Genomic DNA, 26,816 nt, shown 5'->3' on the forward strand with positions numbered 1-26,816 from the left:
AAGGCAGCTACGGCTGCCGCTGCTGCGGCTGCCGTCAAGCAGCCAACGCATGCCACTCTTCTCCCTGCTGTTGTTGCTGCTGCTCCTGTGGCCGTCTTACGGGTTGTGCACCAGCAGCAGCAACGAGATGGAAGCCGCAGACAAGCGGTAAGAAACCGATTAGCCCCGAGCAGCAAATGTGCTGCTGCGGCTGATCGCTCAGCAGCCGCAGCGCTGCAGTACAGACACAGCGCAGCAGAAATACCATGCCCTGGAGCAGCAGCAGTAACAGCAGAAGCACCAGCGCTGCAGCTTAGATGCACAGCAACGGAAAAAACGTGCTCCGCAGCATAAGCAGCACCAAGACCAGCAGCAGCAGCAGCAGCAGCAGGACGGCTAACTGTTCCTCAGGCAGCCTGCTGTTTCCTCTGTTGTCATCAGCTTTCGGCCTATCCGCTCCCACGTCGGAGGCCGGTGGAAACAATGTTGATGCTGCTGCTGCTGCTGTTGTTGCTGCTGCTGCGAATAGAAGTGCCTTTTCATGTGCTGCCGCTGCTGGAGCGTCGGCTGCTTGTGTATCAGCAGCAAAGAATGCAGACGCCTCCACGTCCTCCCGTCTCCCCCCAACAGCCATTTTTGAATCTGCTGCTGCTGTTCATCCTGCTGCCGCAGTGGATGAAGCAGCAACTGTTGTTGTTGGTGCTGCTGCTGCTGCTGTGCTGCATCGTGAACTGCGGGGAGACGGTCTGTGCTTCCCACAACGAGAATATAACGCCGACCAACCAGCAAGGTAAAGTTTGACAGAGGAGGCTCTGAGGCAGCAGCAGTTACTGCTGATGATGATGATGATGCTGCTGCAGCAGCAGTTGTTGCTGCTTCTGATCCGGATGGAGCTGAAGCAGCTGCTGAAGGAGCCGCTGGGGCACAGCAAGGCGACACTTCTACGTCTGCGGTGTTGAGTGGGCCGGCTGCTGCTGTTGCTGCTGCAGCTGCCGCCGGTGGTGCTGTCTCCTCTGTCGCTCCTGCCTGTGCTCGGCTGCCACTGGGGGACCCCTTCGCCATATCCCACGAAGGGAAAACGGCAGTAGCAGCAGCAGCTACTGCTGCTGCAGCAGCAGCCCCGTCGTGCGAAACAGCAGCAGCGGCGGCTGCGGTGGCAACAACAGCTAAAGCAACAGAAACTACAGCAACACCAGAAGAAGCAAGGGGAACCACCAGCCGCTGCAGCTGGCTATATGCTGTGTGTCTTGCTGCCGATTCTGCTGCTGCTGCTGCTGCGGGGGAGCAACTGCAGCGGGACAGCTCACACTGGCTGCTTCGCGTATTTGGTATAACTTACTGCTCTTCCTTTTTAATATTAATTTTAAAAAATAAGAAATAAACAAACGGCAGCCCCCAGCAAGCTGAAGCAGCAGGGACGGTCTGCTGGGGCCCCTCAGCCTAGAGGCCCCACCACCACTGGTCTTGCCGCTCTTAGGGCTGCTCCTGCTGCTGCTGCTGTTGCTTCTGCTGCTGCCGGTGTTGCTGCTGCTGTGGGGTGCACTGAGTGGCCGTGCAGGTCAATAAGAAATTAAGATGAAGATATTTTTAACTAAAGACAACGGGGTTAAGCAGCTGTTGCCGCGGAGAGGGAGCAGAAGCAGCAGCAACAGCCTCGCGTACATTGCAGCAGCAGGCAACAACAATTTGTGTATTATCTGCTGCTAGAGCAGCTTCACTTTAGATGTGTTTCTTTTAAATGTCCATTGGTTTGTTGTTTGTCTTTTGGCTTGTCTGCTTATTCGTTGTTGCATTTGTTTTTGCTGCTGCTTCAGCCGCAGCGGCGCGAGCCGCAGCAACAACTGCAGCTGCTGCTGCAGTTGCTGCTGCTGCTGCGCCGACCGCCGCCGCACTGGCTGTTGGGTGGCAGCAAAGTTTGGTGTTTAAGGTTGGTGCTTGTTCTCGTTGTTTTGTTGATTGTTTTCTAAACTTTATTCGATTGCTTTCTTTCTTTTTCATTTACTCCGGTTGCGACGCAGTGCAGGCTGTGAGCTGCTGCTTCCCATCGTCCCGCGCTCGCGCTGCAGCTGCTGCTGCTGCTGCTGCACACGCCCGGAACAACGAAGGCTTTCTTTGAAGCCTGTCGATTTCATCTTCTGCAGTTTGTTCATCTTGCTTTTATTTGTTCTTCATCCCCAAATAGACATCTCTTTTGCTGCACTCACGAGGCTGCCTCTGCGGCTCTCCCTGGTGGTCACACCAGCAGCAGCAGCAGCAGCAGCAGCAGAGGGCCGAGCTGCAAACAGCAGCACCCATCTGGCACTTCCCAGTTGGCGATTAGTGACAACAACACAGTTGTCTGCTGCACCGCAGCACCAGCAGCAGCGGCGGCAGCAGAAGGCGCAGCAGCAGCAGCAGAAGCAGCGCACAACTGCCTGTACAGGAAGCAGCAGCCAAGCACTTCTGCTGCGACTGCTGCTCATCTGGTTTTTCTGATGGCCTCGCGAGCCACACCATCAGTAGAAGGGGCCTCCCCCCACAGCTCTCCCTGCTTTTAGAGCAGCAGCAGCAGCTGCAGCGGCTCCGCTGCTGCAGACAGCAAGCTGCTGCTGCACCTGCGGCTGCCTTCTAGGCCAGGGCCCTTTCCCTCGGCCTGAACAGCCGCAGCCCCGCCTGACCGTGCGGGGGCGTACGTACGCACCGCCCAAGGGAAAGCAGCAGCAGCAGCAACACCGGCATCAACAGCAGCAGCAGTAACAGCCGCAGCAGCATCAGCAGCAGCAGCAGCAATTAGTGATCTGTTTCGCCGCTCCTTAGCCGTCCCTTTGAGCTGAGAGCTCCTTCGCGAAGCAGAACCTCCTGCAGCAGCAGCGGCAGTAGTAGCAGCAATCGCTGCTGCTTCAGCTGTTGCTGCTGCAGCACCCGTCGGAGCAAGATGGGAAGACTAGCTGGAGGCTCTCGGGCCAGCAACAGCAAGCAGCGTGCAAGTGCTGCGGCTTCTGCTGCCGCTGCTGCTGCTGCGGCAGCAGCTGCACAGTTAGCTGCGTCTGGTGGCGTTGCGAACGGCACTGCGTCGCAGCAACAGCAGCAGCAGCAGCAGGAACAGCAGCAGCAGCAGCAGGAGCAGCCAGCAGTCCTATGCGGAAGTTCAGGGGCAGTAATGGGCAGCAGCGAGTCAGAGACCGCCACGACAGCCCAGACGGGCAATGCGTCACCAGCAGATGAGCCAGCAGCAACAGCGTTGCAGCAGCAGCATCGCCAGCAACCGTTGCTGCGGCAGCGGCAGCAGCAGCGACAGCAGCAGCGACAGCAGGAACAGCTGCAGGAGCGGGTAAACGGTCGTAGGACAGAGGCCTCTGAGGCCTCCGAAGAGTCCCCCTTAGCATCATTTGTGAACTCAGCTAATGGGGCGGACACGGCAGCAGCAGCGGCAACAGCAGCAACGGGAGGAGCAGGAGCGTCTACACCAGCATTAGCAGCAGCAGAAACAGGAGCTGCTGCTACTTCTGCTGCTGTTGAGGATCCTGTGACGTCTCCAGGGCAAGTGCCCGTCCGCTCTGCAGTGTCTGGGGAGCGGAACGGTGTTGGGTTCTCGTCTCTGTGCAGCAGCAAGCTGCTGCTGCAGCAGCAACAACTGCAGCAGCAGGATGAGGTGGAAGAGTTGCTGTCACTGCAGGAGCAGGAGGAGGAGCAGCAGCAGCAGGAGCTGGCTGCGTTGGAGCTGCAGCAGCAACAAGAGGCCCGCACCCCATCTATTAGCAGCGAAGGAGATGTCTTCGACTCGTTCACGTTGCTGCACACAGATGAGAGCCATACATTGTCTCATTGTGCTGCAGCAGCAGCAACAGCAGCAGTAGCAGGCGCCTGCCACCCCACGAAGCCCCGCACGTGCAACCGCATAGACTGCCCCCATCTGGCCCACGGACCCGCTGCTGCTGCTGCTGCTGCTGCTGCAGCAACGGGTCTTTCCTGTGTTAGCCGCCGCAGCACTTCTGCCGCAGACACGTTAGGAGACTCTACAGACGCAGTGCTGCTGCCTGAGGAGGCCTCCATTGGGTTGGCGCGGCCGCGTGGTCGGGCCGTTTGCTGCTGCTGCAGCACGGGCGGGGGGCTGAACAGCAGCAACAGCAGCAGCAGCAGTAGTAGTAGCAGCAGCAACAGCAGCAGCTTCAACGTGGCGTCTACAGGTGCCCAGCAGGTGCTGTGTGCGGAGTGCTGCTGCTGCTGCTGCGGGGACGTCCTGAAGCAGCTGCTGCAGGCTTCCTTTTGGGGGGGCCTTTGTGCAGCAGAGCGCATGCGGCGTCGTATAGAGCTGCGGGTGACGGAGGCGGTGAGCAGCAGCAGCAGCAGCAGCAGCAGCAGCACCAGCTTCTTAGTGGGTCCTTCGCTCTGGTCACGCGCTTCTTTGTATGCTGTAACAGGCACAGTTGAGGGTGTGGGGCCGTTTGCTGTGCGGCGGAGACACTGCGACTTCCAGTGGCTGCAGCAACAGCTGCAGCAGCTGCTGCCGGGGGTGTTTATACCGCCGCTGCCGAAGAAGCAGGGCCTCAGCTGCAAGGGGGAGACAGAGAGTGCAGCAGACAGGAGACAGGGCCTTTGTTCTTTTCTTACTAGAGTGCTTAATCGCCCTCACCTCGCCAACACTTCAGTTGTCCGCGCCTGGCTGGAGGTCACCCCCTCCAGCAGCAGCAGCAGCAGCAGCAGCAGCAACAGCGGCGACGGAGCGTTTTCTATTGAGGCCCTGAAGCAGCGTAGACAACACATGACCGAGCTTCAGAGGCTAGAAGAACAGCTGGCGGAGTACAAACGAACCTTCGCTGCGGAATTGGCTGCTGCTGCAGCTGCTGCTGCGGCGGCGGCGGCAGGAGCTGCTGCTGCAGCAACGCCAGCAGCAGCAGCAGCAACGGCCACTTCGCCGTCGTCAAAGTCTCCGCCGCCTCCGTGTTGGAGTTCAGGACCCCCTTCTCCCGCGACGGCTGCAGCAGCAGCTGCTGCTGCTGCTGCTGCGGCAGACGCGGGGCCTCGCATGGCTGCCAGCAAAGCCCTGGTGTCTCACCACCTGCAGTTTCTCTCGCTCCTGCAGCGACACTTGCGACGCATTTGCAAGCTGCAGCAGGAGCAGCAAGGCAGCATGGAAGCGCTGCAGGCAGCGCTGTTAGATCACCGCCTCGCAGACCCGCTGCAGCAGCTGCTACAGCCCTTGCAGCAACAGCAGCAGCAGCAGCAGCAACAGCAGACACAGCAGCAACAGCAGACACAGCAGCAACAGCAGACACAGCAACTCAGTACCACCGCTAGTGAGACTTCGGATGCAGCTTGTGGCCTTGCAGCAAAGCCGGAGCAACAGCAACAGCAGCAGAAAGAGACCCGCGGCAGCGGAGTGACGCCTAGCCGCATATCTCAGCAGCAGCAGCAGCAGCAATGTGTGGATGCGAACATCGTCGTGTGTGCTTCGACGGCCTCCGCTAACCCAGGCAAACAGCAGCAGCAGCAGCAGCAGCAGCAGCAGGTGCTGCTGCAAGGGTTTCGAATATCGGGAAGCGACGCTTTGCAGGACTTGTCTTCTGTTTTGTTCTTCTGTGGGATGTTGGGTCAGCGTCAGTCGCAGCAGCAGCACCTGGATGTGCTGCTTGCTGCTGTTAATCGAGGGATAGAAGACAGTGAATGTATGTTGAACGCCTTCAACTACGTAGAGCAGCTGCAGCAGCAGCAGCAGCAGCTGGCAGCAGCAACAGCGAAGCTGCAGGTGGAGCTAGCGGCGCTGCGGCGGTCGCCCAGGGGATGTTGGCTGCAGACGCACTTGAGGTGGAAGGACAAGGCTGCGCAAGTGGGGGAGCAGCAGCAGAGGCTACAGCAGCAGAAGATGCTGTTGCAGCCGCTGCAGCAGCAGGTGGCCCTGGCGCAACAGGTGCTTGTCTATGTAGAGGCCCCTGCCTGGGCTGCTATGCGGTCAGAGGCGCTTGGGGCAGCAGTTTATGGATTCTTAACATCAAGACATTCTCTAGAAAGACGCAGCGAGGCCTTATGGGAGGCCTTCTGCTCGCATGCGGCGCGCTTCCACTGCCAGCAGCAGCAGCTGCAGCAGCTGCTGTTGCAGCCGCAGCAGCAACACAACAAGCAGCAAACCGACGCAAATGGGCGCAAACCATGAGCATAACAACCGCACTCTTCTTGTCGCGTTAGATCGCATCCAGCACAGGCTGCAGCTCCAGCATTTGTGCTGCTGTTGCAGCTGCTGCAGCTGCAGCAGCTGCTCCTGCAGCTGCTGCAGCCAACACTTTTGCAGCAGCCTCATCTGGGTATTCATAATTTTGTTTTATTGGCGAGGCAAACGGAGGGAACTCCCAGCAGGCTGCGAGAATGACAGTCATGTGGGAAGGGTTTTAACTCAGCTGTAGCGGCAGCAGCAGCAGCCACTACTGCTGCTCCTGCGGCTGCTGCCGTGAGCTATCGGTTTCTCTGGAGGCACCAGTGCGAGGCCTGGAGCCCGCCTGGGATGCTCGCGCATCTGTTGAAGGAGGCGCAGAGAGAGTTGACCTAGAGCTGGTGTTGCTGCAGTTGCTGCTGCTTCTGCTGCAGGTGCGGCTGCTGGTGCTGCTGCTGCCACTGGCGGCAAGTTGCGAAGGCTGCAGTACCTGCAGCAATCTCTGCAGCAATGCTGCAGTGGCGCCAGAACCAGCAGCAGCACGACGGATGTATTGGTAGCTAGGGCCCCCAAACCAGTGGCCCTGCACGTTGCTTCTGGTGCTGCTGGTGCCGCTGCTGGTGCTGCAGCGGAATATCTGTTGGTAGCACACTATCGTCATCTTGAAGTCCACGAGTACAAGTAGGAGCAGCGGCAGCGGCAGCAGGTGCTGCAGCAGCAGCAGCTGCTGCAGCTGCAGCTGCTAAAGCTGCTGCAGCTGCTGCATTTCTGCTCAAACGAAGCGCTCTTCTTGATCTGAGTTAGGTGGCTGTGTTTACAGCAACGGCTGCATCAGAATGGGGGGCCGTGGGGTAATAGATTGGGTTGCGTGTCTTAGTCGGGGGCCCTTAAACGATTACTTCATCGTTAGTGGTTGTTAGAAAGGCCTGCGGAGGCCCGCAGTTGCAAGGGGCCTCCATCTTGCTCGTGGGCCCCAAGCCAGTTAAAGGGGGGCGCCCCGATGGTACTCAAAGGGGGGCCTCTAGAGCAGTGAAGAAATGGGGGCCCTCGAGGTATTGAATGGGGGGGCCCCCAAGGTAGTGAAAGTGAAAGTTCTTAGGGTATTAAAGGTGGCCGCTTCCAGGGCAGTTACAGTGAAGGGAGGGCCCCTGGGTAGCGAAGAACGGGGGCCCCCAGAGAAGAAAGGGGGCCCCCAGGGTAGTGAAGGTGAGGGTCTTAGGGGTAGTGAAGGGGGGCTCCCTTGATTAGTAAAGTTGCTTTGGGGGAGGGTGGCCAGGGTGATAAAGAAGGGGGGACCCCGAGGGTAGCGAGCAAAGGGGTTCTCCAACGATAGTGAAAGGGGGCGGCCCCTTGATAGTAGCGGCGGTTTTCCTTAGGACTGAAGAGGCAGCAGAGGGAGTGTCTGTGGTGTGGGGCCCCTAAGTATTCCTGGGGCTAAGGATGGGTGATGGAGTTCCGGACGGGGCTCCGGCAGGGCTGCTTACTTGACCTGTAGCGTGTGTTGCTGCTGCTGCTGCTGCACTAGTTGCTGTTGCTGTTGGTGTCGTTCCTTCGTGAACAGCCTGCCTACGGTCTAGCGTTAGAATGCAGGCGAAACGAGTTGCTGCTGATGCTGCTGCTAGGGTTGGCGTGAAACAACTGCAGCGGCCCTGGAGCGTACTGAGGCTGCCGCTGCTGCTGCTGTTTCAAGAAAAAGCGTGTCGACGCCTTCAGCCGTCTCTGCGCATGCTGCGTAGAAGCGGGTTCCTGCTGATGCTGCTGCTGCTTTTCCTGCTGCAGCGCCAGCTGCTGCTGCAGCAGATCCATCGGCCTTCGCTGCTACCAAAGCTATGATGGCTTCTTGAGCTGCAGGGAGGGAACAGGAGACGCAACTTGGGGCTATGCTGCATGCAGCTTTGCCATCTCTCTAGCAGCAACTAGCACATGCATGCATTACTGCTGCCTTTACTGCTGCTAGCATGACTGCTGCTGATGCTGCCTTTACTCTTTGGGTGCGAGCATTGCGGCTGCATCGGTGAGTCTGTTGCTGTCGCTTGTGCTGTGTTGTGTTGCTGCTGCTTGTGCAGCTGCATAGCTGATGCGTAAGCAAACGCAGCAGCAGTCGAGGCAAAGGAGGGTTAGGGAAGGCCTTTGTGTTCTTAGGGAGCAAAGGCGAGAAAGAATAGAGGCTCTCAGTGCCTCCAGCGCACTGTTTGCGGTTGCTCGTATTCTTTCAAGTGTCTCGGCAGCTGCACGCAACGAATTCGGCTCCGCAGCATCAAAGACAACCAGCAGCACATCACAACCCTCAGCGGCCCCTTCAACAGCTTCTGAATATTGTGGATCTCCTGAGATGTCGAAAAAATGAAGACGAACGGTCTCCTCCGTCGGAAGCTGAACGTCTCGCAAGCCAAAGTCCAGCCCTATAGTGCGTGCCGCTTGAGGGCCCCGCTTCGGGGGGCCCCCACCGCACTCGGGGGCCCCCGGATGGCTTCCAGCGAAACGCCGCTCGCAGAAACGCCGCACCAAGCAACTTTTGCCGCTGCATGGGGGCCCTATGGTCACGATCTTCAGCCTTAGGGGCCTCGGCATATCAAACACTGCCCACCGGCGCCGAGACAGGGAAGCCAAGGGGCCCCACCAGCTGGTGCTGCTGTTGCTGAGTCTGCTGCTGCTGAGTCTGCTGCTGTTCAGTCTGCTGCTGTTGCACAGCTTTTCGGGGGCCCAGTCAGATACAGGGATGCCCTTCCACATGAGGGGAGGCACAACGCGTGAAGAATCAGGAGGAGAGTCAGCAGGGTGCGGGATGCGCGTACAGCCACCGTCTACAGTAGCTGGTGTTGCTGATGCTGTTGTTGCTGCAAGTGCTGCTGCCGCTGCTGTTGCTACTGCCTCGGTTGCTTCTGTTGCTTCTGCTTGTTCTCCCTTGTCTGCTTCCGGTGCTGCTGAATCTGCCTGTGAAGGTGAAAGAGCAGCAGTCGGCATGGTATGGGTTCTTGCCGTTGCTGCCGCTGCTGCTACGGGTGCTGGAGCTGCTGCTGTTGCTGTCGATGTTTCTTCTGCTGGTGCTGCTTGTCCGTGCGGTTTCGCTGCCCTTGTAAGCCTTGCAGCTTTTCCCGTTGTCTCAGACACTGTGCCGGGCTTAGCTTTCCCCTTAGCAACAGCAGCAGCAGCAGGTGGTGCTGAAACTGCAGCAATATTTAGGCGTGGTACAAAGGCTGACAAGGAGTCCGCAGCAGTAGCTGCGGCTTCGAGTGCAGCGCAGGCAGCCTCTTCAGGTCTCGGCACATTCAACATTGCGTGGCCATCAAGCGACCCCCACATTTCTTCTTCATGCTGCTGCTGAGGCGTCTCCCTTGGTAGTGCGGAGACAGCTGAAACTGCAGCAGCTGCCCCGTCAGTTTCCCTTGCGGCCACTAGAGTTGCTGCTGCTGCTGCTGCACATTCTCCTGGAGTTTTAGCGTCTGATGAGTAAAGGCTCTTCTTTGCGTCTGCTGCTGCTGCATCATTAGCAGCAGTAGCTGCTGCTTCTGCTGGTGCTTTCGCTGCCCCAGAGAAATTGAAGACTGTGAGGAGGCTCCAGGAGGCAACCGGCACTCGGATGTCTGGACTCTGTGTGTTTCCTCTTCTTTCTTCTATTTTTCTGGGGCCTCGAAAGAAATGCCCCCAGGAAGCCTCTCGGCGCACGCCTGCAAGCCCTTTCTGCTGCCGCTGTTGCTGCTGCTGGAGCAAGAGGAGGTCCCCAGCACTCGCCCGGTGCTGCAGCTTCGACCCCTGCAGGCCCAACCCTTTCAATCTGCAAGCCTGTGGGGGCCCCATCATCCTCATAGGGTCGTGGGTCCCGCGGGAGGGAGGCCCTGACGGCCCCAGGAGAGGGCGTGATGTCCCGTGCTGGGAGCGTAGTGAGCCTGGGGAAGACCAGAGGCGCCTTTTGGAGCTTCTGAATGGAGGGGCCCAGGGGAGGGCAGAGAAGTTCGGTCGGGTGCGTGTTGTGGTTTGTTGCGCGTTCTTTGTTTCACAGTAACTGATGTTGCCGGAGGCCCCACCTGGGGCCCCAATGCTGCTGATGGGAGGCTTGAGGGGCCCCTGCGGAGGCAGAAGGGGAAGAGAAGACGGCACAAGTCCAGAGACAGCAGACAGCCCCGCCTGCGCCCACAGTGTCAACTGCGAAGCAGCGGGTCTATCGAGGGATGGGGGGCCCCCAGCAGTGAGGGCTGTACAGGAAGTTGTATCTACATGGGGCCGCCCATTTAAGGGGGCGCTGCGGGGAGCTGCCTCCACAGAGGGTTTCCGAGTTGCTGCGGGGCTACGGCGCACATCTGCAGGGGGCACCATTACTGCAGCTGTTGCAGCAAGGGGCCCCGCTATACACCACAGAAGGTTTCAGTCATTCAACTGCCTGGTGAGCAGCCGGGGACCCGAGCTCCTCTTAGGAATTCCAGTGGCCCCCAAGTTCTTTTTAGGGGCCCCCCGGTGCGGTGTCACCAGCAGCTGCTCAGTCTTTTCTCTGCACGTTGCTCTGCACGCTGTTGGGGCATAGAGAGAGGGTAGAAGGCCCGTAAAAATGCCATGAAGACTCAAAATACCGTGGAAGCCTTAGAAGCACCTTCATACAGAGAGTAGTATAGAGAGGGCGGCCACGAGGTTTGGGATTCAGAATCTGACAGATGCGTCGTCTGTCGAGGCGAGAGGAGAAAAAAAGAAAGTTCAGTTTGAAAGGAAGGGCCACGAATATATGAGAACATTCAAGTGCTGTGGTCTATTTAGAAGACCCCGGCAGCATCGTTTTTGTCTACTGGGATGCAATTGTTCTTCTAAGACTGTGGCGCCTGTTTTTTAGCTCTCCTTTGCTGCTGCCTTTGCGACTAATCTCTGAAGTGTGAACTCGAGGCACTGTACAGACACTGCAAGCGGTGCATATTTTCCCCTTTTTGCAGGGAACGCCCTGACTGAGCCTACGCTTCTGTATTGGAAATATAGAAGAGTTGCAAGATGCCCTTTCGCCAAGAGACACAAGTGGCGTGTCCAGGGAGGCGCGTCTGTGATTAACGGTAATAATCCTTAATGAAAAACCCTAAAACCTAAACCCTTAACACGAAACCCTAAATAAATCACTCAAGCACTACCATTTAGAGTTACTCATGGACACCCCAAGTCTCCCGATCCTTACAAATACCGACAGTGCTGAACAGACGCACATTTCTCTTGTTAATTCGCTCAAACTTCAGGGAAAAGCAATAAATAGAAACACTTTTCAAACTAATTGTATCGCCGCCATCTTCTTCCTCATGGGAAAGGCAACAGAGGCAACGGTAGCAGCAGGTGTACTGAACAGCGGGCTCTGCCTACTACGTGTACGACCGTACGGGATTCAGACTCCGCACCAGTACACTAAACACAGCCCATCATTACTATAAGGACTCAGATTTTCAAATTAACTTCTTAAAAACATATTCGAGTCCTTTCATCCTAAGAAGGAAACCTCTGAAAATGATAAGTCTCCTGTCTGACTGCGCCTTGAGCCCGACCGCCGCGCCGTCAGTCTCACAGCCAGCCCCAAACCCTGGTGAGGCTGTCGGGCATTCTTGATTTGAAACTGTTAGGCTTCCATCAAAAGTGTTGCCATTCATCTCTATTCGTATTGTATTGGCTCTTTCGCGCATAGCAAGGTAGTGCCTGTGCAGTACAACTCCCCCCTTCCCGCCTTGATAGCGTTATTTCCTGACTCCTTTCTTCCTAATCTTAGTCTACCCAGCTCCTTATGTCAGGAAAGTGTTTCCAATAGTCTAGGGTAGTGAGTTTCTCTGCATCCCTGCCTAGCACACCTATCCAAAGGGGAGGGATTCCTGACCTTCCTACTGCGCGTCCTACCATCATACAAGCACGGCGAATGACGCGCAGAAACCTCGCCTACTGAAGTCGTCGGCGTGGGCCCCTACATGTAGGCTGTAGGGTATATAGATTGGTTGCGTGTTTCCTTAATAGCTTTGATACGATTGCTGTCTGCTTATCCAACATCTACTTCTTAGCCAATCGTGACTTCCTAGCTGTCCCACAGTCTATTCTCGTGAGACTTACTGTAGTCGCTACTGGGGTTCTCGCTCAAATTTCGCGGTCAATTTCTGTAGTATCCCCCTTCCCTTTAGAGAGTTCGCGGACGAATAGCGTGAATCCCAGCTGCTCGCCTTATGTGCTAGGGTCACCTGTGGGCCGGGTCTCCTGTACTGTGTGTCACACCTCACCTGTGCCTCACGTACCTCAGTGCCTTAGACTGTGTGCACATTAGGCATCTGTCTGTAGGTGTTACACTTTGTATGTTGCTCACAGTGCGGTTCTGGTAACTGCTGCACTACTGTTGTGTGGGGACGGGTTCTGTGTGTCCCCTACTTAGTGCGCCTGTCTATACAGTGGGGTCGTGCGACTTGGCATGTGTGTATGTGCCCCTAGAGCTGAGTCCCTAACTATGTGGGAAATCTGTGGGTGCAAACGCATAGCGCAATTACTCCCTTCCCCCCTTTCGCAGCCTGAGAGACTGCTGGCCAGCCCGGCGGCGTGCCGTAACAAACGTGCGCTGCAGCCCATGGCACAGCACGACATCTAAAGATCTTCTACATAGAAAAGGGCGAGGAAGGGCGTGCAGGGGGGTCAGGGAAGGGTAAGAACAGTGTGTAGGGAGGGGGATTATGGGTCGGGAGGGAAAGGATGAGGAGGAGGTGCAGGGGGACTCCGGGCCTGTTGGCGTTTGTGCAAGCGACGCCTCCAGGCCCGCAGCAAAGCGGGGCAACCGGCAAGGTGTCTACAGGGCTCCCATGTGGCTCTGTCCTCAGGTGCGCCTCGCCACTTGACGAGGTACTGGGCATCGTCGCTAGTGCCTCGTTGATCCACCTCAAGACTGACGTGGCTCCACCGGCGCGAAGGGACAATGAGCTGCTGAAGGAGGTCAGCGGGCTTCTGATCCAGGGATTTCGTTGCACGGCAATGGGTACATCACTCCACATACGCATTGGTGTACGCGCGCATGCCTGGCCAGTACTAATACTTGCTGAGGGCCAAGAAAGTCTTCTTCTGGCCTCGATATCCTGCTGTCACATGGTCATGGCGTGTGTGCAAAACGTGAGTGAGGAACTCAGGGAGCTGTGGAACAAATATACGCCACATAGGCCAGCAGTAGCGTGGGGGCTGGTCTGTCTAGTGTGAGAGTTGGCACGCTCAGTTATAGCACAACGCAACGCCCCTTCTCGGTCGTTTGCGAGCCTACGTGCCTCCGTTTCTCCGGCTTCGGGTAGAGCCAATATGAGGTTGAGCCCTTGCACAGGCTCTGTGAGAGTCTTCGAATTAGTCATAGCCTTCTGAACCAAAGAGTCCACTGGCACCTTCCGTCCAGCTTTAGTGTGTGACCTATGCCTCCTAGACGGTGGGCGTAGTAATGCTGCAGCTTCCTCTGGGGACATGCCGGCCACTTGCTTGTGCATATGCTTGCTCTTCTGGGGTCTTCGTACGCACTTCTGTAGTTCCCCTGCCCTTGGGTTTCTCTGCAACAGTTCGAACTGCAGGTAGCTCACACCACTTGCCATTCACATATGTTCTGAGCTTATCGGACTGAGAATACGAAGCAACCTTGTGCTCAGTCAACCAGTCCAGTCCCAACACTACATCATAAGGAACAGGGCCTACAAGGAAATCTCCTAAGAAGCGCTCTCGTCCACACCACATCTTTAGTCGCTTTACTGCACGATCAATACGCAGCTGCTCTTCGTTATCTATCATGAACGTATGCGCCGTTGCCAAACGCTGCACGTTAATCTCTAAGCGGTCAACCGTCTGAGGGCTAATAAAACTTTCCGAGGAGCCTGTATCTAGTAGTGCCTCGTATAGACGCCCTGCCAAGTCCACTCGCAGTACTGCTGTAGACCCCACGCTACACAGGACACCCTCTTGAGTAAGATCCCCTTTTACACAGACCTCCAGCCACCACGGCGAGTCCGCACCGTACCTCTCTTGCTCATAACCCTCTACTGGCGCAGCTGCATACTCTTCGCTGCTACTCCCCGGTGTACACCCGATCTCTTCTCGTCAGCGGCCTTCTTCTCACGCCGCTCCGCTATCGTCGGCTCACCCTTCTCGGTCGCCTTAGGCCCTATCTTGGGAATATTCCTCACGCTTAGCAGTTCCCTTTCCCAATCGGGGGGGATGGGATGGCATTAGGTCCCGTCGCTACTGCGCACATCACCCCTGTACCACGATTGCACGGCTTAGTACGCCCGTCTCCCCTAACGTCTAGGCTCTCTCGTTTTAACGCTTAGCTCTCCCATTGCGAGAGTGTGTGATCGACTGGCTATACCTATTATCTATCACTCTTCGTGCCGATGCTGGGCAGTCTCTAGCGTAGTGTCCTACGCCTCCACACTTCTTGCATACTTCTCCCTTGCGCTGTAGGGCCTCATTACACGACGGGCACTGTCGTGCCGAATGTCCCCTGCCCTTGCATTCGAAACAAGCATTGTCACGCGGGTCACGTCGTACTGTGGGAGTTGCCCTTTTTCGCTCCGTTGTTTCTCATCGTGGTATGTTCTCCTTCGCTCTCGCATTTGTTGTATCATTATTCTGCATTGCCTCGCGTCATCCAATGTTCCCTCTCTAGTTTCCACGACTTCCTTTAACGCCTTAGCGGCCTCCTGCCAGTTCTCGAAAGTTCTGGTTCTATTGTCTCTTATAGCTAATAGGACGTCATCCGGTAGATTAGCTTGGAATACCCTAAGCGAGTCTTCTGGTGTTAGAGCTTCACCCTGGCTCAATACCAGCGAACATTCTGCTGCATATCGTACCGCATTACCCTTTCACCGTATATTTGCCAGTTGGATCATCATCTCCTCTCTCAATGCCCCGCTTCCCAGTGGCTCAGATCTATTCCGGAGGCCCGTAGAGAAAACCAAGTATCAATAGCCTTCCCCACTAAGTATCGGCGTATTCGTGTCCCCATCTTTCACGTGGTATTCCTGCGTCCTCGTGCTCAATCTCCACTGATTGTAAGAACGCTCTCATGGTATCTCCATTTTCATGTGTACCGTGACTACCTGCTGAGTGTGGACCACGACGCCCTGCCTCAGATCCGATGCCGTGATCGGACATCGCGGATTGGATGGAGTGACTTATCGTGTGGGCCGGGAAAAGTTTTCCTGGACTCTGGTGAGCTCTACCTTGAACGGACATGACTGAAGTTCTTTCGTCGTCTGGGCCCATTTCACTTTTCGACGCGTGTCCTGTGTCCACTTTTCTCTTCTCCTCGATGTTCTGTCTCAGTCTTGCACCTACGAGCTTCCCGTTTCGGAGCTGCATAGGTGCACCTTTCTCTGTCCGTGTAGTTCTTGTAGCAAATCTACTCAATAACGCCTGTAGTTTCGGATCCAACATCGAATGCAGGAGGTCTCGGATTGTGCAGCCCGTAACGGCCCAGCCCATCTATACTATGAGGACTCAAATTTTCAAATTAACTTCTTAAAATCATATTCGAGTCCTTTCATCCTAAAAAGGAAACCTCTGGAAATGATAATACACTGTGCGACACTGCCTAGAGTCAGACCGCCGCGACGTCAGTCTCACAGCCAGCCCAAAACCCTGGTGAGGCTGCCGGGCATTCTTGACTTGAAACTGTTAGATTCTCATGTAAAGTGTTGTCATTCATCTTTGTTCGTATTGTATTGGTTCCTTTGCATCTAGCAAGATCTGTGAAGGCTCCACCTGAGCGCTATTGTAGTGCCTGTGCACTACAGCAGGTGACTTGGCTGTCTGCCGGCCCCGGCGTGCAGGGTAACCGACCTAGGGTCTCTTTTAGTGCTATATTGTGCACTTGTCTGCACACCAACACTAAACTTCTTCAATTAAAACTATTTTTTTTACTTTATTCCCAATGTGGGGCGAAGAACATAGTGGCAACTTCCCTCGGCTCCGCCGCAGCCGTAACCCCGAGGCGGGCGGAGGACGCCGACCATTGGGCAGTTTAGGTTTAAGCTTCACCAATATTCAAAGTCTTGAGTCAAAAATTACCCAATTAATAATTATTTATTCGCTAATAAATAAATAAAGTGAAAAAGGGAAAATACTTCTCCGTGGCGGTGAAACGATGTGAATGCTCGCGATGGCATAGCAGTGCTGCAAGTCCTTCGGGGCCTGCGACGGTGCCTGCGTCCAAATATTTCATTCAGATATTACTTCCGCTGCTTCAGCCTCAATAAATGAAAGCAAAAAGAGGGGGGAAGGGGGCGAAGAACGAAAAAAACTCTAAACTTTCACGAATATCGGGCAGTACAACTCGCAAAGCCCGAAGGAGTCCAGCACCACAGCTGCCGGCGACTCTACAAACGGCGGCATAGAGGGTGAAATTGTTTCATTTTAGTTTACGTCGTTTTGAAATTCACTATTTCAAGTTCAAGCGTAGATTTCCATTGGGGCATAGTTTGTTGCTGCTTCGTATGTGGGGCGAATTGTGTTTGCGGTTCGGTCTCTGGCTGCCTGTGGGCGGCATGTGGCCCGACAAACATTGAAGGGCAGAAAAGCAGCTTTAAGGTTAAAGCACAAGAATAAAGAAGAATGTGACTCTATTAAATAGAGTCTAACTATGCAGCGCTGTGCAAAGTTCCACGTGCAGAAGTCGGCACGTGAAATACGGAGTGGAGGGAGGCCACTCAGAATGCGCTTTGTACAGAGAAATAAGAAAACTCAACGACTGGTGGACACACTAAGAACGTCATTACTCCTCATTGGAATTCCAGGCATTTTTGAACCCAAATTACACATTTTAATCTCTGGTTTCCCTTCAGTTTCAGCAAGTGTTCAGGTGTATGGACGGTTTCGTGAAACGTACCGCAGGCAGTTCGCATTCACGGCTTTGATTACTCACGTCCTGGGCTGTTTTCCCTAGATTGTCGGCCACGGATTGTTTGATGCATGGATTTTTAAGTTTTTAGAGGCCACGAGTCATGAGAAACACCGGAGAGCAGCGCTAGGAATGCAGCTACAGAGAGTTTACTGCGCCTGGTTGGTGGTGGAGGCAATGCGCTCTATCAGCGTTTCTCGGGCTGATGGGCCGGGGGAGTGTTGTATTCCGATGGATGGTATTTATCTAATTTTTGCTTTATATTGGCTTCCGTGAACATAAATATTGGTGCTGTTCTACTGCGTTTCAGCTTCCGGCGAGCATGAGGTGGCTAGAGGTGTGTTTTTTTGTGAACAAGAGTCGCAGAAGAATCTGAACGAACGGAGGGAAACATAATTGTCACGCGTTCCCTCTACAGCGATTCGGGAGCAGATAAACCACCATGCCCACTTAGAACACGAGGAATCGGCACTTATGCGCAAACTGGTAGGGAAGCCTCCAGCACCTGTATACAAATAACTCGGGTTCTACTTTTTTGGGGGGAAATTGCAGGCCAAAGACGCTGAGGCGAGACATCACAAAGAGGGTCAGGACAGCATTAATAGACAGGCTGAAGTGGGAGGCGACTTTCATTTCGTTATTTGTTTCTTCAGTTGTGAATGATTTGCTGCAAGCAGAAAAAGTAAGCTGAACCTCCTCTCTCGCTAACCTGAGTAACGAGCAATTAGCAAATCGAAACGAGCAGCAAGTAACCAAAGCCAAGGAAAAAGAGGCGGATGCTGCACACGAGTAAGGCGCATATAGAGACAGTGCAGCAGGCAGCTACTCCCATACCCTGCTGCTCCCTCCCCTGCAGACTGAGAGAGGAGGTGCGTCACGTTGGGTTCGCCACCTTGCCCAGAATCAACGGCAGCAGTTCAGGAAGAGAAAGAAAAACACGAAGCAGCCGAGGCCACAGGTAGGCAGTTGCTAGGCTCTTGAACGCAGCACACATGGAGTAGACGAAACTGGCAGTCGTTGCCGAGCTGCATGAGATGGAGATGCAAAGGGAGGTGGACACGGAAGAAGAAAACCTCAAAGCCCTTATTGAACAGGAGGTAGTACACAGAAAAATGCGCAGAGGGTTCTGTTGCAAGCATCTCTTTTGTTCAGCGCAAAGTTGCTGCGGGAATCGAAAAGCTGGAAGGGCAGGCCCCTGAGGTGCGTGTCGTGGCTGCTGCTGCTGCTGCTGCTGCCCCGTCGGTGCTGCAGCAGCTAACCACTACTTTCTAGAAGGTAGCAGAAGCAGAAGCAGAAGAAGAAGCAACACTTGCTGAAGAAGAGGCGCGTGCCGCAGAGGCAGAAGCTGCCCAGGGTGCGCGTACAGACGGGCTGCTGAGAAATCTAACCCTAAAGCCTAAAGCCTAAAGCCTGCACCATAAACCTTAATGTGTCCGCACACTGCTCATGGTACACGCAACACAGAAGAAGAGAAAGCAGAAGGGGAAGAGCAGCAGAAGCAGCAGGAGCAGCAGGAGCAGCAAGAACCCTCAGAGTTCGACGAGGAGGAGGCTCCGCAAGGCGGCCATCCTGCGATAGAAGGTAATCTGTGTCTCTGCTATAAACCGTCACTACGCCTTGCAGTGCAATCGCATACCGCCAGAACCAGCGAAAAGCCCACAGGAAGTTCCTGCTGAAGAGGAAGAAGCAACGCAAGAGGTCAAATCAGAACGCTTGAACAAAAGGGCTGCTAGCAGCCACTACTCATAATATACCGTTACACAGGAGGAGTCTGAGGAATCGCAGGGCCTCTTCCTGCAAAGGGCAAATACCAAGAGACGAGCGCTGCGAAAGGGAGACAAGATAAAAGGCCTCTACTGAACCCAGCAACAACAGCCGCAGCCACAACAGCAGCAGCAGCAGAAAGGCCTGCTCTTTGTTCTAGTTGCAAACGCCTGTGCAGTCAAAACAACTTTATAAAAGTGGCCGTGCCCAGGCTTCCGAGGCCGCCATCATCTGTTTATTGCATTTGCTCGCACCCGCATACCCCATCTAAAGACCAAAGACAAGAACGCCACTGCATCTGCAGCAGCTACTGCTACTCTGAAAGCGGCGTTTCTGCTCTGCTGCAGTTGATCCAGCAGAGCATTTCCGAAAACAGCACCGCCACTGCTGCTGCTTGCTGCAGCAGTGTTTGCAGCAGCTGCTGCAACAGCGCAGCAGCAGCTTGCTTATCAGCTGTTTGTCAGCTTCATAAAGCCCTAAACGAGGAGGTCTCGGCCTCGCTCTTCAGGTCTTCAACTCTGTACAAAAAAAGCTTCATTTCTGCATTGCGGGTAGACGGAGACACCGCCGGGAGAGGCCAGCAGAGGGAGACGATACAGCGCAGAGCAGAGGAGGTCTGTGCAAGCTGACAGAGTCTAGGAAGCAGCATCTTCAGGGCCTCCGGAAGAAGATAAAGGAAACTGCAAACCGACAAATACACAAAGCAAGAAAAGACAATGATACAGATGAAGATACGCACTGCAGTACGCGCGGCTGCAGGAGGGGGCTTGGACTGGGGGAGCGAAAAACTCGTTTCCTACGAGCCAGCTCCCCAAACACAGCCTAAAGCATATTGATGAATTATATATGTATATATTTATATACACCTATGTACATACGTACAAAAAATATTAACTATACTAATGAATTGTGTTAACATAATTGTCCTAAGGGGAGGAAACCCACATCACCGTCGCCTCCGACAGGTCCAAATCCGGGGCCATCAAATCCCGCTGCAAAAATTTGGCGTTGATGTCTGGAATTCTTTTGGCGTTTCGCTTCGCTCTTTCAAATAAAGATGAGTCGAGCTCCACCCCCACACCTGGATGAAGCAAAAGAAGTGCATCAAGGCATAGGTGTAATGCTAACGTACATATATGGTTATATATATGCATATTGAGTTGTTGAAATTTGCATATATGTGGGGAGAAGGAGAAGGGAGGGCATATATATATATATATATATATATATATATATATAGTTTGCACACATGCGTAAATACAGGGAGAGGGATGCAAGCACATAGAAGTGTAATATATACTGCATTATAGAGGATAAGATTGAGGGATCTGCGTAGACCTATTTCTTTCCGGAGATCCACGAGAAAAGAGAGGCAGACACGGAGGGGTTAAACAGCCAGCCTTCTCACCGACTGTGTGAGTGCCTCATAACGATCGCAACGCAAATTATTTTATATTGCATATTGATATATAATAGTGTTTTACAATGGGGGAAGCGCGAACAGAGTACATTGAATATACAAACAAGAGAAGAACTCACCTGCGCAATTCGTGAGGCGGCAGCACTCGATGATGAAGCGGCCATCACCGCAGCCCAAGCTGAACGCACAGCGAAAAACACTAAAAGACAAAATACGAATAAATGAGAGGGATAAGCATTCTAAGCAAATACATAAAGATACAAATACACAAATTAAATGCTTATTGCTGTCGTTCAGGGTAAAGACACGCACTCATACACCACATCTTTCTTGGTAAGCTGGAGGGCTTCGACGATGACGCGTATTTTTTCCTACAGGAGAAAGGAGGAGACCGACCGAGTTTGGCTTTAAAAACAAACGAGAGGAGGAAAAGAAGAAGAAGCTTCAAAGCAGTCTTGGCCTGGCTGTCGGTATGGTTGTCGTTGCGCTTACCAGTGGAGTGCCCCTGCGGTTGTGCAAGAGAAAAAAGACAGAAAAAGTACATCTTAGGAAAATGCATCGTCATCATACCCGCATAGAAATATATAATACCGACCTAGAATACAGCACCATCATAATATCCTCAGGTGTGCAGTGGCGAAAGACGCACTGAAAAGGAGAGACGAATCCGCCGAGGTTCCAGCCGTCTTCTGCCTTGGCCTGCAGAAGGACGCCTCAATAAGAAGGAATAATGACAGAGGGGACGAGAGAAGAATGACTGCTTCAAGCAACAGAAAAACGCGGGTGTATGCAAAGCGCAGATGTACACAGTACGAGAAACTGTAGGCCTACAGAGTCGGGGGCAGAACGGCGGAAGGGCATCCATTCGTCTTCTTCATCTTCAGAGTAACTGAGCACCTCTGGTGCTGCCGCACCCTCACAAGGGGTCGTCCCATCGGTATATTTTATGGGTGAAGATGCCATTTGCTGCGTGTACTATAAACATATGCGGTGTATGTATACCTCAACGCGAGGGGATGGGGGGAGATGCTGTCAGCTGCGGATTGCCGCCTAAGCCTCCCGTGAACTCCCAGAGGATCTTTCAAATTGAATACTATATTGAAATTTATTTGAAAATACAATTAACTTGAATAGCAAATAGCCGCGGTCTGGGAATGCCAATATGAGGCCCGGTGCCCCGTGTTCATCGAGGGGCTTGCTTGCGACCTAGTAGTGGTATTTAGGCAAAGATTATTGATGATATGGGGGTTGTTTTCATTAAAAACAAATAATAAATCGTTTGCTTGGTTGTTTATTCCTCCTGTTTCTTGTAAAGTCTATGCAGCCTAAGAGCAGCCGCCAGCCAATGAGCCACAGCATGCAGAGCGTACAGACACTTGGGAGCGTTGGTGGTTGTTCGAGTCCTTTAAAGGGTTGTCTTGTGTCATAGGTCAGACTTTGCAATAATATATATATTCTTTTTCTCTTCTGCTGCTGCACATTGGCCCCCAGCTGCGCCGACGGGGAGGCCGGGCCTGGCAGGCGACCCTCCGCTCTGTGCACCAGGGCACAGCTGCCTTTTCCTTGTTTGTCTTTCTTTCTTTTGAATTCTTCATTTGCCTCCTCTTCTCCACTTAAACGCCTTTAGACCTCCGCCCTTTACCTGGCGCAGCAAACACCCTGCGTCAGCTTTTCTAAGAGAAGAGCGGTGCCGTGTGCCTGAGGCCGTATTATCGGTCTTGCAAAAGACCGGGAAGAACGGTCACTGCTGATCGGGGAGCAGCAGATTCAAAGCGGCGTTTCCGCTCTCTGGGAGGACTGCTGCTGCGGCTGCGGCTGTCTGTTGGTTGTGCTGCAGCTGCGGTGCTCTGTATTGAACCCCCAGAGCGTTCCCGTCGCCGTCGTCTGTTTTCTTCCTCTCTTCCTCTGCAGCTAGAGTTGCTAGTTGCTGAGCCTGCAGTGGTTTTGTTAGTTGGTTTCGTCTGCTGCACAAGATGGAGGTGGGCACCCCAACACGCACACACCCTACGGTGTCTCGACAGCTGCTGCTGCTGCTGCTGCCGCTGCAGTGCATTTGCCTTAAAGAGAGAGCGAGACGGACACATGTTTGCATGCAGTTGGAAGAAACAACACATAACGACAGCTTCGCTGACCCCCAGCTGCCCAATGCGCAGACAAACACGCCCAAGCATCAGACAAACATAGCAGACACCTGCACTCCGAGAGAAGAGACAAACACGAACTCGTAGCAGGCCTGAGCTGGAGAAACGGCAGAAAGGAATGGGGAGTACATCGCGTGATCTGCTGTATTCTCTTTTGTGTTCTGCTGCAGTCAGGTAAAGAGCCCACAGGACCTTCCGCTGCTGGGGCTCCAGCAGCAAAGCCGCCTTCCACTGCGCCTGCAGCAACAGCAGCAGCAGCAGGAGCAGCAGCAGCAGGAGAAAGACGACCGTCTTTATCGGGATCAGTTCCTGCTGGTACCTCTCTTGGCTCTGCTGCTGCTGCGCCTGCTGCTGCTCCTGCAGCAGCAGGTGGAGAGCAGGAAGCCCAGCGTTCTGCTGCCTCCGCGCCAGGCGCGGGGTGCAGGCGGCGGCTGCTGGATAGTGACGATGAGTCTCCGGTGCGACCCCGAGGGAAGAAAAACAAATTGATGGCAGACAGTTCAGATGAAGATGTCGTCTTAGACAAAATGCGCATTGCTCCTCCCCGCACGCAGTCTGAAACTGCCGCCCCCAAGGCAGCAGCAACAGCAACAACGCAGCAGAAGCAGCAGCAAAACGGCACCAACAAGGCTGCACCGCCAGCGAAACCGAAAGCTCCAGGTAAGGAAAAGGCCTAGAGGAGGCGGGGCTCGTGTGGCTGCAGCAACAATGGGGAGGAGAGAGGGAGTTAGGAGGCCCTTAGTTTCTCTGGTGGCGTTCTCGTGCTCAGGGAAGGTGTTGCAGCAGCAGCAACAACAGCGCAGCCTTTTGTTGTTTTTTTCGTGTGTTCAGCGAAAAGCCGACGGCCTAGCGGTGACGACAGCAGCAGCGGCAGTGGCAGCAGCAGCGGCAGCAGCAGCGGGAGCGGCAGCAGCGGGAGCGACAGCAGCAGCGGGAGTGGCAGCAGCAGCAGCGAGAGCAGCAGCGAGAGCAGCAGCAGCGAGAGCAGCAGCGGAGAGGAGTCAGACGCTCGTTCAAGAAGCCGGGCCAAGTCAGGGAGGTCGCAGAACAAGAAAAAACAAATGGCGAGGACGAAAGCAACGAGGCAGCGTCAAGCTAAGGCGGAAGGCGGTAAGCAACGGGGTGTACGTGCACCTCCTGCCAGCAGAAAAACAGGGGAAGGAGCAGACAGCGATGAAGAAGGAGAAGAACAAGAAATTAGCATGGGTACATTCGATCCCAAGAAGAGGAGCCTGAAAGACCGACTCGTCGCGCAGTTCCTTAGACGGTAAGGTAGCACCCCTACCCGGTCCTCTCCTCTTTTTCTTGTTATATCTCTTTCTATTTGCCGCGCTTTATGCTGTTTTCTGTTGGTGCTTGCTGCTGTCGTCTGTGCGGCGCGGTGTATGCGTTCTTGTTCTGTCTGCTGCTTGGAGTGCTGTTAGTTTTGTTGTTGTGCTCCTTCTCGGGCGTGTAGTGAGTGGTAGATATCCCCTCCTCATTTGCTGCTTGTTTCGTTGTTGTACTGCTACTCTGCTTTGTATTTTGTTTTTAAACTCCGTTCCTTTTCTGTTCAAAGTAGAGGGAGTAGAAGTAGTGAATGCGTTGGCTTGAAGGAAGCCGCTGTGCTGTATGGATCCTCAGTGACATACTGCTGCTGCTGGTGCTTCCAGAAGAGTAGCCGCATAGCTATTTTGTATGAGGGGTAGGCGTCGTGGTAACGCGTCGCTGGAGCAGCAGCAGCAACAAGAGCAGCAACAAAAGGGTGGTGTGAGTGTATGGCGTGGGTTGATGGTTCAGGTGGTGGTACGCTTGGCCGCAGTGGCCGCCTGCGGACTTCGACTATTCGAAGGAGTTAGAGAAGAGAAAGCTGAAATGGGTTTCTTTAGAAGAGTATGAAGACCTCGACGACGTGGACAAGAACGGATATACAAAAGTCTACCAAATTTCAGCTTTCCCAGGTACTCGCGCCGATCCTTCCTGAATTGCACTGTGCACTGCAGTGTTCGGTTCGTACAGACTGCAGTGTACGGACACCGCGTTGCTTTGAATGCAGAAGTGTCTATCGTGAGGTGTTTGTTTGCAGGGGTGTTCCGGGACCCCCACGGTAATGCAATAGACCTGCGTCCGGAGGAAGGCCGCCCCAGCTACAGAAATGCACGGCAGCTGTCGGAGTTGGAGTTGCTGCAGTTAATAGCAAAGGCAATAAGGGGTCAAATGACAGATCTAAAGACCTCCCCATTCGATGAAACAGCCCTTCAACGCGCTCTTCAGCAAGTAGGCTCTCTCAGGCTACAAGAGAATCAGAGTATCTTTCTTCGGGTCTTCAGTCTTCTTACACTCTAACACTAGCGAATTCAAACCCGCAGCACAACCAACAAACCTCGACCTTGCGTAACCGTAAATGGAGGGTGTAGAGGAACGCGCAAAGTTTAGATCCGAATCCAAACAAGGCTTTGTTGTTTGTGCATATATATATATATATATATATGCGTGTATTTTTGTGTATGATAGTGCTCTAGTTTTTCCCGCCTTTGCGTGGGTCCCAAGAAGAGTTGCGTCTGAAGGAAAGAGTTAGTGCCGTTGATGAGAGCCTCTATTTTGTCTTACTGTCCATGCAGGAGTTGGAGGAGGTGGAATCGGAGTACAAGCAAATGCAGAGGCGGGCAGAGGCTGCTAAGGGGCGAGCCTGAGGACATGGAGTCTGCAGTTTAAGTTAGAGTGTCGAAGCAGCTGTATTTACGAAAATACTTTTGAGGGAATGGACCAGGAGCTGCAGAAACAAGAATGCGCGGATCTGCTCCCTGTACGTGCATTTCGGGTGCATGCAAAGGAATGTGCTGCTTCTGCTCATCATCCATATTGACTTGTGGCTTAACAGGGCCACTAGACTAAACAAAGGCTGCGTCCCCCTCCACAGGTCTCAGTTTAGTTGTTCTGACGGCACTAAACAACATGTGGCCAAGGCCTGTCATGGGTGTCTGCGGTACACTGGACAAGCCACACTTATCTCCAAACACAGCATCTGGGGGGTTGCACTTATTTGAACAATTTCTAACTAAGCACCTCCGCGCCCTTTGCCTTCTCCCTTTGGCGCCGAACGCATGCATGCACGAACGGCAACGGGCTTCTAATGTTTGTGCTCAGACAGTTTAGAAACAATAGGTCCCTGCACAGAACTATAAATGACCTGAAAGGCCCGCAGACCCTATGGGCGGGTAGTGGTTCCTTTTTAGGGAAAACAGAAGTATGACATTCGGCCGGGCTGTTCCGGGAATTGTACACGGGACCTCCCGCATCCTAGGCGAGAATCCTACCACTAGACTAAACAGCCGACGTCGTGCAGCCTTTCGCTCCCGGTCTGTGGTCGAAACTTAGTGGAGACAAAGCCAGTTTGCCCGTAACGCTCGCTACAATTGACTGAAGGGTATTTACAGTTTCTGGATTATCTGCCCCTAGTCAAACAACTCAGCCGCACGTGGGCTTAGCGGCTGATGCTGATGTGGGGCACCTAGTAGTTTTTTTCCGCATGTAGAGGACTACCCGGCCGTCCATGACGGCATCGCCGGAGGATGGCGGGAGAAGACCATGCGTAGTTTCACCCGTTATATGCGGCATGAGAAATGGAATATTCAGCGCGTTGCCTTAAAAACAAACGGGTAGAGTAGCGCTGAGCAAATGGTCCATGTAGAGCATAGAACTGAAAGCAGGTACTATAATTCACCAGTGGGCAGACAAGCGAAACTAAACCTAGGAAACATATCATGTCCACGTCTCGTGGTTACTGTAGATTTTGCGTTCACTCGATTTTCTTGCATCAAGAAAACATTCTGCAGGGAAGGAAGAAACAAAGCGACCCATCAACCCACTGCAGTCACGCGATCGGGAGTGCAACTCCTCGGCCCCACACCTCCAGAAGCCTAGGAATAATCTTGATCCCTCTAATACTTTCGCTTAAAAAGCACCAACGCAAAAAGCGAAAGAAACTAAAAACTGAACGCTATTACTCGCAGATCACAAGCAGTCAAGGAGCCTCGGGGGCGGGGTGTGGGGAGGGGGAGCCCTGCTGCGAGCTGCTGGGGCTTTGTGGCAGTGGCTTGTACAAGGCACCATAACAATGTTACATCGATGTTTGAGAAACGACAAAAATATATATAAATAATCTCTCGAAAATCTATGTGAAGTTTTCAGCATAAATAGCAGGAAAGTTAGTGGTCCCAATCAACCAAAAAATCACTACAGGCAACAGCGTTTGATAGCGCATGCTAGCGGTCCCTTGTGACAAGAGTCCTCCATCTTAACTGGCGAACATCATGAACTTCAACAGAATTAAAATGCTAAGGGAAGGGGTTTCCAAAAAGCAGCTGACTTCCCCTCTAAACCCCAGGCCGCCTAGGCATACCAGCCCCCTGGGCCGTGTGTAGCACGTTTGTAACCATAGTTCGGGGACTTATCCGACGGCCTTCGTGAGTTGAAGTCAAGTCAGAAGAATTAAAGGAAAAGTTATGCAAAGGCATTTAACCTCCTCTTCCGCCCCAGAGGTTCTGCGCACGGGGC

At 53.8% G+C, this 26,816-nt stretch overlaps 5 protein-coding genes across 5 annotated transcripts in view; 2 read left to right on the top strand and 3 right to left on the bottom strand.

Annotated features, from left to right (window-relative positions):
• Window positions 1–1,041, bottom strand: part of EAH_00020270 (hypothetical protein, conserved) — a gene marked incomplete at both ends in the record, with an annotated part of 8,382 nt that extends 7,341 nt beyond the window's left edge. Inside the window, 2 exons of the mRNA XM_013397186.1 lie at window positions 101–213; window positions 381–1,041. Of these exons, the coding sequence (XP_013252640.1) occupies window positions 101–213; window positions 381–1,041 (774 nt within the window). The remainder of the gene's footprint in view (window positions 1–100; window positions 214–380) is intronic.
• Window positions 1,042–2,893: 1,852 nt separating this feature from the next.
• Window positions 2,894–6,109, top strand: EAH_00020280 (PX domain-containing protein, putative; the record flags this gene model as incomplete). Its single annotated transcript, XM_013397187.1, has 1 exon — window positions 2,894–6,109. One exon carries the CDS (start codon window positions 2,894–2,896, stop codon window positions 6,107–6,109), a length of 3,216 nt encoding a protein of 1,071 aa, XP_013252641.1.
• A 1,974-nt stretch (window positions 6,110–8,083) lies between these two features.
• EAH_00020290 (Ras family domain-containing protein, putative) lies at window positions 8,084–10,417 on the bottom strand (the record flags this gene model as incomplete). The annotated part of the gene is made up of 1 exon (XM_013397188.1): window positions 8,084–10,417. One exon carries the CDS (start codon window positions 10,415–10,417, stop codon window positions 8,084–8,086), a length of 2,334 nt encoding a protein of 777 aa, XP_013252642.1.
• Window positions 10,418–19,645: 9,228 nt separating this feature from the next.
• On the bottom strand, window positions 19,646–21,102 carry EAH_00020300 (Histone methylation DOT1 family protein (Precursor), related, related; the record flags this gene model as incomplete). Its single annotated transcript, XM_013397189.1, has 4 exons — window positions 19,646–19,800; window positions 20,259–20,317; window positions 20,735–20,838; window positions 20,971–21,102. The coding sequence occupies 4 exons, from the start codon at window positions 21,100–21,102 to the stop codon at window positions 19,646–19,648; spliced, it is 450 nt and encodes a 149-aa protein (XP_013252643.1).
• A 1,010-nt stretch (window positions 21,103–22,112) lies between these two features.
• On the top strand, window positions 22,113–24,952 carry EAH_00020310 (hypothetical protein, conserved; the record flags this gene model as incomplete). Its single annotated transcript, XM_013397190.1, has 6 exons — window positions 22,113–22,118; window positions 22,451–22,940; window positions 23,112–23,547; window positions 24,060–24,220; window positions 24,346–24,536; window positions 24,881–24,952. 6 exons carry the CDS (start codon window positions 22,113–22,115, stop codon window positions 24,950–24,952), a joined length of 1,356 nt encoding a protein of 451 aa, XP_013252644.1.
• Window positions 24,953–26,816: the final 1,864 nt, after the last annotated feature.

This window comes from Eimeria acervulina, genomic scaffold, assembly GCF_000499425.1.
Source record: "Eimeria acervulina Houghton genomic scaffold, Eah_scaff139, whole genome shotgun sequence".
NCBI classification, from domain to species: Eukaryota; Apicomplexa; class Conoidasida; order Eucoccidiorida; family Eimeriidae; genus Eimeria; species Eimeria acervulina.